The sequence below is a fragment of the Mustelus asterias genome, chromosome 19 (genome assembly GCF_964213995.1).
Source record: "Mustelus asterias chromosome 19, sMusAst1.hap1.1, whole genome shotgun sequence".
Taxonomy (NCBI): Eukaryota; Metazoa; Chordata; class Chondrichthyes; order Carcharhiniformes; family Triakidae; genus Mustelus; species Mustelus asterias.
This window is the reverse complement of record NC_135819.1, coordinates 78,285,055-78,299,431: the sequence shown is the minus strand read 5'-3', so window position 1 is coordinate 78,299,431 and position 14,377 is coordinate 78,285,055. Positions and strand designations below refer to the sequence as shown.

Here is a 14,377-nt window from a genome sequence, read left to right as displayed (position 1 = left end):
CCCTCTATCCGTTGCTTTAACAAAAGCACAACTCCAGTTACTTAATGCGAGTCAATGGCCGGAATTCTGCAACTTCGCCTGCGGCTGGGATTATCCAGTCCCGCTGTTAGGAATGGAGATTTGGCTGAGCGCCAAGTTAGAACACTCTGCAATTTGTGGATTTTTTTTCGGGACAGTTCCATTGTTCATCAAATTTTATGAATCACATTGTTAGAATCCAGGTGACACAACAAGATGTAAATTCGAAAAGGTTTTTGAATGCTGTTGATGGAGGGGAAAAGTTGACGTTCTCATCGATTGCTGTCTCTATGGGAAGCCATTGAATAGACTGCATCTGACAGGCGGCACGGTAGCACAGTGGTTCACACTGCTACCTCACAGCTACCACACAGGGACCCAGGTTCGATTCTGGCCTTGGTCACTGTCTGTGTGGAGTGTGCACTTTCTCCCCGTGCCTGCGTGGGTTTCCTCCGGGTGCTCCGGTTTCCTTCCACAGTCCAAAGATGTGCGGGTTAGGGTGATTGGCCATGCTAAAAGATTGACCCTAGTGTCAGGGGGATTAGCAGGGTAAATGTGTGGAGTTACGGGAACAGGGATTGTGATCGGTACTGACTCGTTGGCCGAATGGCCTCCTTCTGCACTCTAGGAATTCTATGATCAGACCCTAGAGTAGAACTTCCAGCAGGAATCAGTACAAAATGCAGCCCAATCTAACCTACAGCATCATACACAATGACAACGCTATAGATGATGGAGCACATTTATGCAGGGGAGGTTTCTCATCAGTTTTGGTGGGTGATAACAGGAGAGTTGATATAGAACGCTAGCCATGATTTGATAGGATGGTGAAACAGGCCCAAGGGGCAATATGGACTATTCCTGTCTCTATTTCATAAGGTTTGGTTTGGTGTGTCTGTCCGAGCAATCCAGTACCATGGGGGCAATGCTGGAGCAGTGGCACTAACATCACTGGTACTAACCAGAAGCCTGGGCTAGTGTGCAGGGGGCATGAGTTCAAATCCTACCATAGCAGCTGGAGGTATTTGAATTCCTTCAGTAAATAAACAAAAAAGCAAAATCGGCCCTCCAAGCCTGTGCCAATCATGATGCCCCAACTAAACTAAACAAAATCCTTCTGCCCTTACTCGGTCTGTATGCCTCTATTCCCTCCCTATTCACGTACCCATCCAGATGCCTCTTAAATGTGCCTGCTTCCACCACCTCCTCTGGCAGCGCGTTCCAGGCACCCACCGCTCTCTGCATGAAAAACTTCCCCCCACATCTCCCTTAAACTCTCCCCTTCTCACCTTGAACCTGTGCCCCCTTGTAATTGGCAGTGGAATATAAAACTAGTCTCAGTGATGGTGACCGTAACAACCATCATCGAGATCCATCCTGTTTACTACTGTAATACAATTTAAGGAAGGAAATCTCCTCCACTTACTTGGGGTTGGTCTACACGCAACTCCAGACTCACAGCACAGAGTCATAGAGTCATAGAGGTTTACAGCTTGGAAACAGGCCCTTCGGCCCAACTTATCCATGCCGCCCTTTCTTTTTAAACCTCTAAACTAATCCCAATTGCCCGCATTTGGCCCATATCCCTCTATACCCATCGTACCCATGTAACTATCTAAATGCTTTTTAAAAGATAAAATTGTACCCGCCTCTACTACTACCTCTAGAAGCAAAAAATAACAAGATCCGTCTCCAACTGTGCTTTTGTATTCTTCTGATGAAAGGTCGCTAACCTGAAACATTAGGCAGGAACTTCACCACTATCCAGCCCCCGTCACCATGGCATGCTTTGCAGCAGCCGGGGTGGCCCACCACTGGCTGGCACTGGGACCTTCCAGTCCCACCTCTGTCAACGGGATTTCCCGTGGTTCAAACCCTCCATCGCTGGAGGTTGCCATCGGTGGGACCCGGAGGATCCCATTGGTGGAAATCACTGGAAAACCCCATCTATTACATCGAAAATAGGAGCACGGGAGACTATTCGGCCCTTCAAGCCTGCTGTGCCATTCATTAGGATCAAGGCTGTTTCTCTCTCCGCAGATGCTGCCTGAGTTGCTTTTATTTCACACTTCTGAGCATCCTCAGTATTTCACTTTTGTATTTTGCTCACCTTGCCAAAGCTGCCTTTGCCTAACATTTTGTGAAGGATGAAGTCATCCAGTGTAAACCTGCGCTGGTCGATCCTGGGGGGCTCTTCGTAGGCGGGAGAGTCGGGGGCTGAGTCCTCCTCTTCGGCTGGTGTTTCCCAGCTGATTCCTTGCACATCTGGAGATAAGAATGTGGGAAACTCAGGAACATGCAAGGAAATTAGATTGGCATTTCTACGAAGCAGTTTGAGAATAGTTGTTGCCTTCCTTGTTACCCAACTGCCCCCAAACACAAAATGAGTTTACTTTTCTCAAGATATAACTTAGTTGGTGAAAGACAGCACGGTAGCATTGGATGTAGTTAAGATACGCGTTAGTTAGTCAAGGTCTGATTAGATGTTGGAACAGACTCGAGAGGCTGAATGGCATACAGTTGTTCCTGTGCTGCAGTAAATTGTAGTTCAGACTGAAATTCCGGTAGAGTGCTGATAAACTACTAGCTTGTTTAGATACCGTTCTTTGAATGTGATATGACAACAATACTCTGTCCCACTATCTGAAGAATAGGGAGATCCAAACAACATCCTTCCCTTAATCATGAGCACCAAATGCAGACACTTGAGGTTATTTAAAGTTCTGCCGTCCCTACTGTGCAGAAAGAGGCCATTCTGCCCATCGAGCCTGCACCGCCAACAATCCCACTCAGGCCCAATCCCTGTAACCCCACGTATTTACCCTGCTAATCCCCCTGACACTCAGGGACTATTGAGCAACCTAACGTGCACATCTTTGGAGTGTGGGAGGAAGCCCACACAGACACGGGGAGAATGTGCAAACTCCACACAGAGTCATTCAAGGCTAGAATTGGATCCCCTGTCCCAGGCACTGTGAGGCAGCAGTGCTAACCACTGTGCTACTGTGCCGACTTGATTACGGGCACAAAGTTCTATTCCCGTATCACCCCTCTTGCTTTCTGACTTAAACTGACCCTCAGTCAAGCAAGAAATTGAATTTAAAATTCTAATTCTTGTTTAGAAACCCGTCCTAGGTCTCACCCCTCCCCTATCTCTGGATTCTCCTCCATCCCACAACCCACTGAGATGTCTGCATTCTTTTAATTCTGGCCTCTTAAGCAACCCCATTGGGGGCCATGTCTTCACTCTTGCAGAATCTCACTGGCTACCCTGTCTGGAGACAATACACATTTCTTTAACCTGTGCCTAATGCTCCCTCCACTCACATTGTCTGTATCTTTAGGACCTGATCAGCTGTAAAGATTCGCATTCTAATCAGTATTCTGTAACTTGATTTTGTGTCTCTGTGTGCCCTGTTTGACACAGTAAGAGTTTTAACAACACCAGGCTAAAGTCCAACAGATTTATTTGGTAGCAAATACCATTAGCTTTCGGAGCGCTGCTCCTTCGCCAGATGGAGTGGATATCTGCTTCATCTGACGAAGGAGCAGTGAACAAACAAAGAACAAAGAACAATACAGCACAGGAACAGGCCCTTCAGCCCTCCAAGCCCGCGCCGCTCCCTGGTCCCAACTAGACCATTCTTTTGTATCCCTCCATTCCCACTCCGTTCATGTGGCGATCTAGATAAGTCTTAAACGTTCCCAGTGTGTCTGCCTCCACCACCTTGCCCGGCAGCGCATTCCAGGCCCCCACCACCCTCTGTGTAAAATACGTCCTTCTGATATCCGTGTTAAACCTCCGAAAGTGCTCCGAAAGCTAATGGCATTTGCTACCAAATAAACCTGTTGGACTTTAACCTAGTGTTGTTAAAACTCTTATTCAGTTATAGAGTCATAGGATGGGAATTTACAGCCTCGCTCGGGCGAGTCTGGAAATTCCTGCCCAAGGTGAATGGAGATTTCCGCTGTCAGACCCTCGCCGATTCTGTGGCGGGTGAGGTGGTAGAGTTCCGGCCATAGTCCTGCAGCACAGAAAACGTCCTTCGGCCCATCAAGTCTGCACCGACCGACAATAACCATCATTACCACTATCTTGGACCTAAGTGCTGTAATTCCCTTCCTAACCCTCTCCATCTCTCTAACTCACTTTCCTTCTTTAAGACGCTCCTTAAAACCTAACTTTTCATCTGCCTAATATCCCTTTCTGTGGCCTGTTGTCACATTTTGTTTTGTTGTTGTGTTCGGCATGAATCATCTGGGGGACATATTATTGCTTTAAAGGTGCTATATAAATGTAAAATGTTGTCATTGTCACAACTCGTCTGTGGGATCCTGCTTTGCCTGAACTGGCTGCTTCTTTTCCGCCATAAAAGACGGCCGTTCTGTTTCAAAGTAAGTTGCTGTGAGCAGAGGCACTGGTCTCTGAGAGACCAGAACCCTCCGGCCGATCACGCCAGCGATGCGCTGCCTCCTGCCACGGGTTTCCCGGCAGCGTGGGGGTGGCTTCAGTGAAGATTCCCATTGACAGCCGTGGGACCAGGGATCCCAACCCCCCGCCAGCGAATGGCGCGCCTGAGAAAAATGCTGAAAGCATCACACCCGATTAATCTTTATTTCATCAATTCATTCATTGTTCCTGGAATGGCCACTCGGGGGAGGACAAGAGTGAAGGAGGACACGGATCCCGGGACACATTCCCTTACCAACACAATAAGGAGCAGAGGCAACAGGTGCCACTCTGTGCTTTTCCTCTGAATCTTCAGGTTAACAGTTGACAGTGTTAATCAAAGGATCACTAAAGTGTTCACCATGCTGCAAAGCGCAGAAAAGATTTACTAGGATGCTACCGGGACTTGATGGTTTGAGTTATAAGGAGAGGTTGGATAGACTGGGACTTTTTTCCTTAGAGCGTAGGAGGCTTAGGGGTGATCTTATAGAGGTCTATAAAATAATGAGGGGCATAGATCAGCTAGATAGTCAATATCTTTTCCCAGAGGTAGGGGAGTCTAAAACTAGAGGGTGTAGGTTTAAGGTGAGAGGGGAGAGATACAAAAGGGTCCAGAAGGGCAATTTTTTCACACAGAGGATGGTGAGTGTCTGGAACAAGCTGCCAGAGGTAGTAGTAGAGGTGGGTACACTTTTGTCTTTTAAAAAGCATTTAGACAGTTACATGGGTAAGATGAGTACAGAGGGATATGGGCCAAATGTGGGCAATTGGGACTAGCTTCGTGGTTAAAGAAAGGTTGGCATGGACAAGTTGGGCTGAAGGACCTGTTTCCATGCTGTAAACCTCTAAATGGTAAGAATACACATTTGTGAGAAATCGGTTGTACTGAACTTTTCCAGTAACTGATTGATGTTAAATGATGTGACCAGGAGACTATACAACAGTTTATTGGATAATGGAATTAACACAATGATTGGGGGGTGGGGGAGCTACTTGCCTCAGGGCAAATGTAAAATACGAGTATTCAAGTAGTCTGTGATTTCTGAAGACTTGAATCTGCCAAGTGCTTGTACATTTATAGAAAGTTATGTGTATCTGAAACCCATTAAACAAATCAGACGCGAGACTCGCTGGTCTCTGAGGGGGGGGAGGGTAAACACTGAAGACATTGAGGCTGTAACTTGTCTGAACGGGAGAAGCCTGACAGCTTTTGAAGGGCCCGAGTTATAAACGCAGCTCGCTGGGGGATTTTCCTGAAGATTTGAGACCCTCAAGCCAAAAGAAGAAGCAAATATTTCAGACAGGCAGATGAATCAATTGATCATTGTGCATTTGTATACCTAAACCCTGAGATTGTTCTGAAAGATGCGGGTGGACAGGCACTCACACATTCACTTAAATTTCACCACATTGCATAGAATGTATAGCACAACAACAAACCATTCGGCCCAACTGGTCTATGCTAGTCTCCACACCATTCTCCATTCGCTCCATTTCTTCTAACCCCATCAGCATAATCTGTGATTCCTTTTTCCCTCTTGTTCTCTGCATGGTTGTCCAGAGAAGACAAGATCAGACACTGGTGGCACCAGGTGAACCCAGGGCATAGCTGTTTATTTGTCTGTATACATTCCCTGAGGAGAACAGTTTGCATGGTATTTCCTGAGGGCTCAATCACCCACGATTGCTGGTACGAACACCTTAAACCCCTGAGAGCAAAAGCTGGAAAATCTCAGCAGGTCTGGTAGCATCTGTAAGGAGGGAAGGGAGCTGGCGTTTCAGATTCCAGCATCCGCAGTAATTTGCTTAAATCCCTGAGAGGTCTGGAGTGGGGTTGAAAGGGTTGACGTATGAGGAGAAATTGAACAGTTGGGGCTTATACTCGCTGGAGTTTAGAAGGTTGAGAGAGATTGATAAAGTAAATGGAGACCAAATGTTTCCCTTATGGGGTAATCTCGAACAAGAGGTCACAGGTATAGGCTGAGAGGCAGTAGATTTAAAACTGAGATGAGGAGGAACTACTTCTCGCAAAGGGTGGTGAATTTGTGGAACTCGCTGCCCGATAGCGCGGTGGAGTCTGAATCATTGAATGGTTTCAAGTTGGAGATAGATACATTTCTAATAAAAAAGGGATATGGGGAACAGGTGGGGAGGTGGATTTGAGACCAGGGAGAGATCAGCCATGTTCTGATTGAATGGCGGAGCTGGCTTGAAGGGCTGAATTTGTTGACAGCTGCTCCTAATTCCTATGTCCCTAAATTTGGACTGGGGAGAACAAGACAGTTCATATCTTTCAAAAATGTCATGGGTTCCAAACCAGGAAAGCACAACATGAAAAGTCTAAATGTGCTATCGTACCTTTCTTCGCAGAGGCAGCTGCCTGTTCTACTTCGGTTGTTTGGTTGAGAACGCACTGGTTAATTTCAACAGGTCCTTCTCGACCTACTTGTTCATGGTCACGTAAGTTCCGTGCCTGGATCGAAGGGACACAAATAGAATGTTTCAGAACCAGCAGCAGAGGAAAATACCACCCAGAACCTGGACCATTTCCGATACGCCAATCTGCTAGCACACTCATGAGTGCTCACTCAACCTCAACCAAAATGTATCACTTGCCAAAAAAAGATAAAATCATCTAACATTGATTGACGTTTTTTGGTCTTTTTTCTTCTTGAGAGGGGAAGAGACAACAAGGTCTCTTTGAGGTTCAATTCAAGATGTTATGGTTGGCAATTGGGAGATTGGGAACAAAGCAACTCTCTGCCTCAGACTCAGTGACCTGATCTCGGAGTTGGGAGAAGTCTCTCATTCGCAACAGTCTTTCTGATGATTAAACAGCCAGTGAGACCTGATGAGACCTGGAAGGGTAAACATATCCTCAAAGGCTCAGGCTCCGAGACAGCTCTTCCACACATTGCCTAGTTGGTGCAGTTTTAAATAGTCAAGCTTCAGTAGCAGCCTTGACATCCTTGACCCTTGGCACTGTGCACCAACTAACCTTAGCCAAGTACCCACACCTCTGGGGGCAGTTTGTGCGCTCCCCGTCTCGCAAGTAAAAACTCTGTTTGTGTAGATTCCTTTGACATTTGGAGTCTCTTCAGCATTGTAATGGATTTCAAGTGAAAGACTTGAGTAGGAAAAGGCCATTTAGCCCTTTGGACTGTTCTGCCATTCAATGAGACCATGGCTGATCTGCAACCAAACTCCATATCCTCTATTTGTCCCATATCCTTTGGCAAACAAAAGGGATGGGCAATAAATGCTGGCTAGCCAGCAACGCCCACATCCCATAAATGAATAAAAAACCCCACAAATCTAGTTAAAATTAGCAATTGATCTAGCATGTATTGCCACCTGTGGATGAGAGTTCCTAACTTCTGCTGTAATTTGCATGTAGATATGTTTCCTGACTTCATTCCTGACTGGTCTGACTCCAATTCTTGGTCTCTGCCTTCTAGTTTCAGGCCCCCCAACAATGGAAATAGTTTCTCTCTCTTTATCTCATCTGTTCTCCATAATAGAGTCATAGACTCATAGAGGTTTACAGCATGGAAACAAGCTCTTCGGCCCAGCTTGTCCATACCACCCTCTGTTTTTACCCCTAAGCTAGTCCCAATGGCCCGCATTTGGCCCATATCCCTCTATACCCAACTCACCCATGTAACTGTCTAAAAGCTTTTTAAAACACAAAATTGTACCCACCTCTACCACTACCTCTGGCAGCGTGTTCCAGACACTCACCGCCCTCTGTGTGAAAAAACTGCCCCTCTGGACCCTTTTGTATCTCTCCCCTCTCACCTTTAACCTATTCCCTTCCCTTTGGGAAATGATGTTGACTATCTAGCTGATCTATGCCCCTCGTTATTTTATAGACCTCTATAAGATCACCCCTAAGTCTCCTACACTCCAAGGAAAAGAATCCCAGGGGTGGCACGTTGGCACAGTGGTTAGCACTGCTGCCTCACAGCACCAGGGTCCCAGGTTCAATTCTGGCCTCGGGTCACTGTCTGTGTGGAGTTTGCACATTTCCCCCATGTCTGCGTGGGTTTTCTCCGGATGCTCCGGTTTCCTCTCACAATCCAAAGATGTGTGGGGTGGTTGATTGGCCATCCTAAATTGACCCTAGTGTCAGGGGGATTAGCAGGGTAAATGTGGGTGGTTATGGGAATAGGGCGTAGGTGGGATTCTGGCTGGTACAGACTTGATGGGCCAAATGGCCTCCTTCTGTACTATAGGGATTCTATGATATCCAGCCTCTCCTTATAACTCAAACCATCAAGTCTCAGTAGCATCCTGGTAAATCTTTTCTGCACTCTTTCTAGTTTAATAATATCTTCTCTATGATAGGATGACCAGAACGGTACACAGTATTCCAAGTATGGCCTTACCAATGTCTTGTACAATGTCAACAAGACATCCCAACTGCCATATTCAATGTTCTGACCAATTAACCCAGGCATGCCGAATGCCTTCTTCACCACTCTGTCCACCTGTGACTCCACTTGCAAGGAGCTATGAACCTGTACGCTGAGACCTCTTTGTTATACAACTCTCCCCAACGCACTACCATTAACTGGGTAAGTCCTGCCCCGGTTTGATCTACCAAAATGCATCACCTCGCATTTATCTAAATTAAACTCCAGCTGCCTTTTGTCAGCCCACCGGCCCAATAGATCACGATCTTGAAATCTTTGATCAAATCACCCGCAAACCTTCCAAACTCCGGGGAGTGCAACCTGAGATTTTTTAACATCCCCTTGTTGCTTAAACCCTTGGAGTCCATGGCTGGAATGTTACCACCATTCCCGCCGGTGGGATTTTCCCATCCCGCTGCAATGATTGGCGATTTGGCTGGGTGCCAAATTCTCACTGCAGCGGGAGCGTGGCGTGAACGGCCGGGAAGGTCACGCACCATGTAAATTTAGGCTGGGCTCCCTCTTGGGCCAATATATCCTTCCGAATGTGGGGTGCCCAGAACTGCTCTCGCAAGTCCACTTGTCAACAAAAAATGGTTCATAATTTCTCTGGTTAGTCTGAAAGATGTCGGGTTTTCAGGTAGATTTATGTTACGATAATAAGAAAAATGAAAACCTGCCCACAGGCTTTTGAAAAAGCAACTTGAATCTTGACGTTCAAAGATTGCAGTGTTTGCAGCTGCATTTTTTTGGTGACTATAATTATTATAAATACTTGGAACAAAATCAACTATTAATTATTACCTAATAGGCTTCCAGCAATGACAGCACAATAACAATAATGCTTTGGTATCAATGACGTGAAGTAGACTGGCTCCAAGTTCTCACACAACAACACTACTCTGTGAATTACAAAGTATACTCTCAATAATAACTGGTGTTCCACAGTGATTACAGCACTAACCTCAGGTTGCACACAATAATTAAACACACAAGCTTTCCATGATCATTAAATTGTTATCAAAGCCTTTTTGTTGTACTCACTCCCTGGTAACAGCGCATTCAATGTAAGTTGATTGCAACACATGCCAGGGATTCAATCCAATCCTTTGTTCAGGATCAAGGGCAGGATTTTGGGGTCTTGGGTGGGGAACCCTCCTTCAAGGTCAAATTGGGGTCCCGACACTGCACTGTGTGGGGATTGTACAGTCAGCAGCGATTTTACCAGATTTGGTCATTTAGTAACCAGCAGGCATGCTTGCTGTCAAATTAAGGACAGCGGGCAGGCATTCTCAATGCTGGAGGACCAGAAGGAGCATGGATGGATCTACCGCCATTTCTGGTAAGAGAATTAAGGTACTTCCATCTTGAGCAGCTGGGCCAGGATTGTAGGGAGAAATCAACGCTACAGGGCGGCCTGGGGACCTCAAAGCCTGCCTGGAGTTCTGGCTGACTATGCCTGCTGCAGGGAGACCACTTCCAGGCCAACTGGCCAGTTCCTGGCACTGACCGGAAAATTCTATCCAACCTCAGTAGTTGGCCTTAATTGGCCTTAATTGGCCTCTCATCCATGGGCTGTCCTTCCACCCCTGTTATACCTTCTAAGAAAAAAAATGGTTCCAGAGACAAGATGGTGCTGGCACGCCTGCGGACAGTGTAAATTCTTGTGCCCACCTTCACCCCCCCATGTGGGGGCAGAAATTCTGCCCCAAGACCAGTTGGCAAGATTCATAGGCAGACAGCACATTCTCAATGCAAGTGTATTTTAAGCGGAGATGGACTCAAACCTTCCCCCACCTCCCAACATCAGAGACTTGAGCACAATGGTCTCAACTGACGCTCCAGTGCAGTATGGAGGGAGTACAGCACTGATGTCGGTGACATCTTTCGGATGAGACTTTATCTGCCATTTCAGGTTGATGCAAAAGATCCCCAGGCGCGATAGTGAAGAAATGTGGAGGAGATTTATCCGGTGTCCCGATCAACATTCATCCCTTAATCGTCTTCACAAGAACAGATGATCTGGTCATTAACATGTTGCTGTTTTTGGAATCTTGCTGTGCACAAATTGGCCGCTGCGTTCCCGACATTACAACGGTGGCTACATCTCAAGAGCGCTTCCCTGGTGGTAAAATGCTTTGAAACATCCTGAGAATGTGGGAGGTGTTGTAGAAATACCAAGGCCGGAATTCTCCTATCCCGACAGTTGGGCAGGAATTTCCGGCTTTTAGACCAGCGCGGCTGGAGAATTCCGCCCTAAATGTTTCTCTGCTTTTTAATCTCTCCCGCTCCTATCTGTAATTTGATGGATAAGAGACTTCGAAAACTCGGTGAACACTTTTACGAAAATAGTTCTAAAATGCACATAAAATGCTAAAAAAAAAGCATGTGTGAAAGAATCATGTTTAGATGCAAGCTTCAGCCTGCACAAGCATTTTGGGCTACAAAGATCAGCTTTTCAAACTAGAATAAAAACAGATATGGAATTCAACAGAACTGAACACGTTATTTCCTCACTAAGTTATTTACACCATCTCTGCTTTTGCTGATATGGATGGAATTGATGTTTTGTACTTGGGTGTGACCATTGGCTTAATGGAACAACAAGCAATGGGACTAATCGTATTACCCAGGTGGGAGTTACTTTAACATTTACTTCACGCCATCTTCTGTAACACAAAAGGCTTTGCAATGCTGACCCAAAACGGTAACTAAAAAAACGCCACTGCGTTCCATACCTGTTGTTCACTCTCAATTTGTGCCAAGGCTTCAGCCATCATTTTCTGATTAACGCCACACAGGTTTGCGACTTTGTTCTGACACTTGTGATGAACATTCATCGCGCATTCTGGCAGAGAGGCAAGCAAACACAGGCTATTACTTTTCACACTACTGCACTCGTCACTGAACTTATATATTCGACATATATATTAGACCGATTTCTATATCTTGCTGTCGTGGATGGGACTTAGAAACACGTCGATTGTTGCATCATTGCAAAACTGAGCGGCACGTTGGCACAGTGGTTAGCACTGCTGCCTCACAGCGTCAGGGATGTGGGTTCAAATCCGGCCACGGGTCACTGTCTGTGTGGAGCTTGCATCTTCTCCCCGTGTCTGCGTGGACTTCCTCCCACAGTCCAAAAATATGTTGATTGGCCATGCTATATTGCCCCTTAGTGTCAGGGGGATTAGCAGGATAAATATGTGAGGTTATGGGAATAGTGCCTGGGTGGGATTATGGTAGGGGCAGACTCGATGGGCCGAATCTGCACGGTAGGGAGTCTATGAAAGTTATCTCAGACGAGGCAGAATTTATTTCACAAGAGCTGCAGTTATCTTTGCCCTGAGCAGAGCTGCCAAAATTCATCCAGTCAGCAATCTGAGGGGACAAGAAATTTTCAAATCATGGTTTGGCAATCTGATAGGCACAGGCTTCTTTCAAATGCATTTCAATGATCTATAGCTTGCTCCAGGCATTACAAGGTGCATTGGAGAAAATCAGAGACCCCAGGGGGTGATTGTAATCTGCCCACCACTCTGCTCCTGTTCAAGAAACAGGCAGCATAAAACTGCAAAGAAAAACACTAGCAAACACAATATTCAAACAGGCCTTAGAGTGGGCAACCAACATTTTTGCCCAAAACAGGCAGAAGTCTAATTTTAAAGGCAAAATATGGTGGATGCTGGAATCTGAAACAAAAACAGAAAATGCTGGAAAATCTCAGCAGGTATTTTGATATTTGAATTGAGGTTGTAGAATGCTGTTCCAAAACTGTTCCAAAGGGGGTGGCACAGTGGCACAGTGGTTAGCACTGCTGCCTCACAGCACCAGGGACCCGGGTTCAATTCCCAGCTTGGATCACTGTCTGTGTGGAGTTTGCACCTTCTCTCCGTGTCTGCGTGGGTTTCCTCCGAGTGCTCCGGTTTCCTCCCACAGTCCAAAGATGTGCGGGTTAGGTTGATTGGCCGTGCTAAGTTGCCCCTTAGTGTTAGGGGGACTAGCTAGCATAAACTCATGAGGTCATGGGGATAGGGCCTGGGTGGGAATTGTGGTCAGTGCAGACTCAATGGGCCAAATGGCCTCCTTCTGCATTGTAGGATTAACAAAAAAAGGCAGTGCATGTGCCACGTACACTGAGCCCATGGGTACTGGATGTGCATGGTCATAAGGTCTTTGAAAAGTGACTGCAAGAGATCCCTCTGGAAGCAGTAGGTTTTGAAATGGTTTGGGCCATGGATGCTTTCACCATTGCGTCTGCCAACTCCGTACGTACCTTCACATTTTAAACCTTGTCTTGCCAGGCCCCACAGCAGGGTCCCACAGTGCTCACAGAACGTCGGACTCTTGTAGTTGTAGACTTTAAACCTATGGGGCATATCTATTTTAAACCGTTCCTTGTGAAACTAGGGAACAAAAGAGAATGTAGATGGTTAGTGGAAAGTTTAATTCCATAGAATCCATAGAATCCTACAGTGTAGAAGGAGACCATTCAGCCCATCGAGTCGACAGCAACTCTCTGAAAGAGCATTCCCACCGTGGTCCACCACCGCACCCTATCCCCTGCGTATTTACCATGGCTAATCCACCTCACCTCCACATTTTGGACACTGAGGGGCAATTTAGCATGGCCAATCCACCTCACCTTTAATGTACCCTTGAAAGAGAATAGTGAATTTCATGAAAATGTATCCGCAAACTATGGAACAGTACACAGATGCTAACTGATTTTTACGGGCAAAAGTGACAACAAACAGATGTAGGGGGGAATTTTCCCGTCCCGCCCGTCACAGGCCACGCAAATGTCTGTTGACCTTGGGCAGGATTTTCCAGTTTTGGGGCGAGCGTGACTGGAAAATCCCACCCTGAGTGTTCTACCACTGACTCAGTGTCGACTGCTGTGCTCCCTTTCTGAAACTCTGACAGACACAATCTACAATTTGCTGGCAATATCTCGTGAGGGGAAACTAAATTGTGTTGACGGAAAATGTGAACGATACGCTGTGACATTTGAGAAGGAAAAGTTTAGTTGCTTTTCAATCTGCGGAATTCACCTTTTTTTTGAGTCAGCTCAGCCTCTCAAAGCTAGCGGTTTTACGCTGGCAATTCTCATGAACACTGCGCAAACAATGCAGAGAGTTTAACCTAGACACCCATCTACTGGGCGAGGTTTAACTGAGCGGAATGGGTTGTGAAATGTGGGGACGGACTTTAGCTGTGTAACTTGGTAAACACATGAAGCATTTAGAAATCATTGCAGGGTCAGTTGTGTAATTAGACAGATATTTAAGACGGGCATTTTATAGACAAAAAGGTTATTGATGGTGAAGGGCCTATAGACTTACTGGCCGCGATTCTCCCATCCCACTGCGCTTAATGTTTAGTGCAGCGGGCCAGTATTACGGTGGCAGAAAGGACATTTGATGAAGACTCGTCTACTGAGGTAGTTTGGGCTGAGGTTAGAAACAGGAAAGGAGAGGTCACCCTCTTGGGA

General features: G+C 46.3%; 1 protein-coding gene across 4 annotated transcripts in view; it reads right to left on the bottom strand.

Moving 5' to 3' along the window:
- The window catches only part of prkcq (protein kinase C, theta), a 171,339-nt gene that overhangs the window by 41,145 nt on the left and 115,817 nt on the right, over positions 1-14,377 (bottom strand). For all 4 annotated transcript variants that reach the window (XM_078235931.1, XM_078235935.1, XM_078235932.1 and 1 more), the window contains exons 8-11: positions 13,160-13,289; positions 11,622-11,731; positions 6,827-6,941; positions 2,129-2,283 (exon numbers count right to left, since the gene is read on the bottom strand). In XM_078235931.1, coding sequence (XP_078092057.1) covers positions 2,129-2,283; positions 6,827-6,941; positions 11,622-11,731; positions 13,160-13,289 — 510 coding nt within the window. The remainder of the gene's footprint in view (positions 1-2,128; positions 2,284-6,826; positions 6,942-11,621; positions 11,732-13,159; positions 13,290-14,377) is intronic.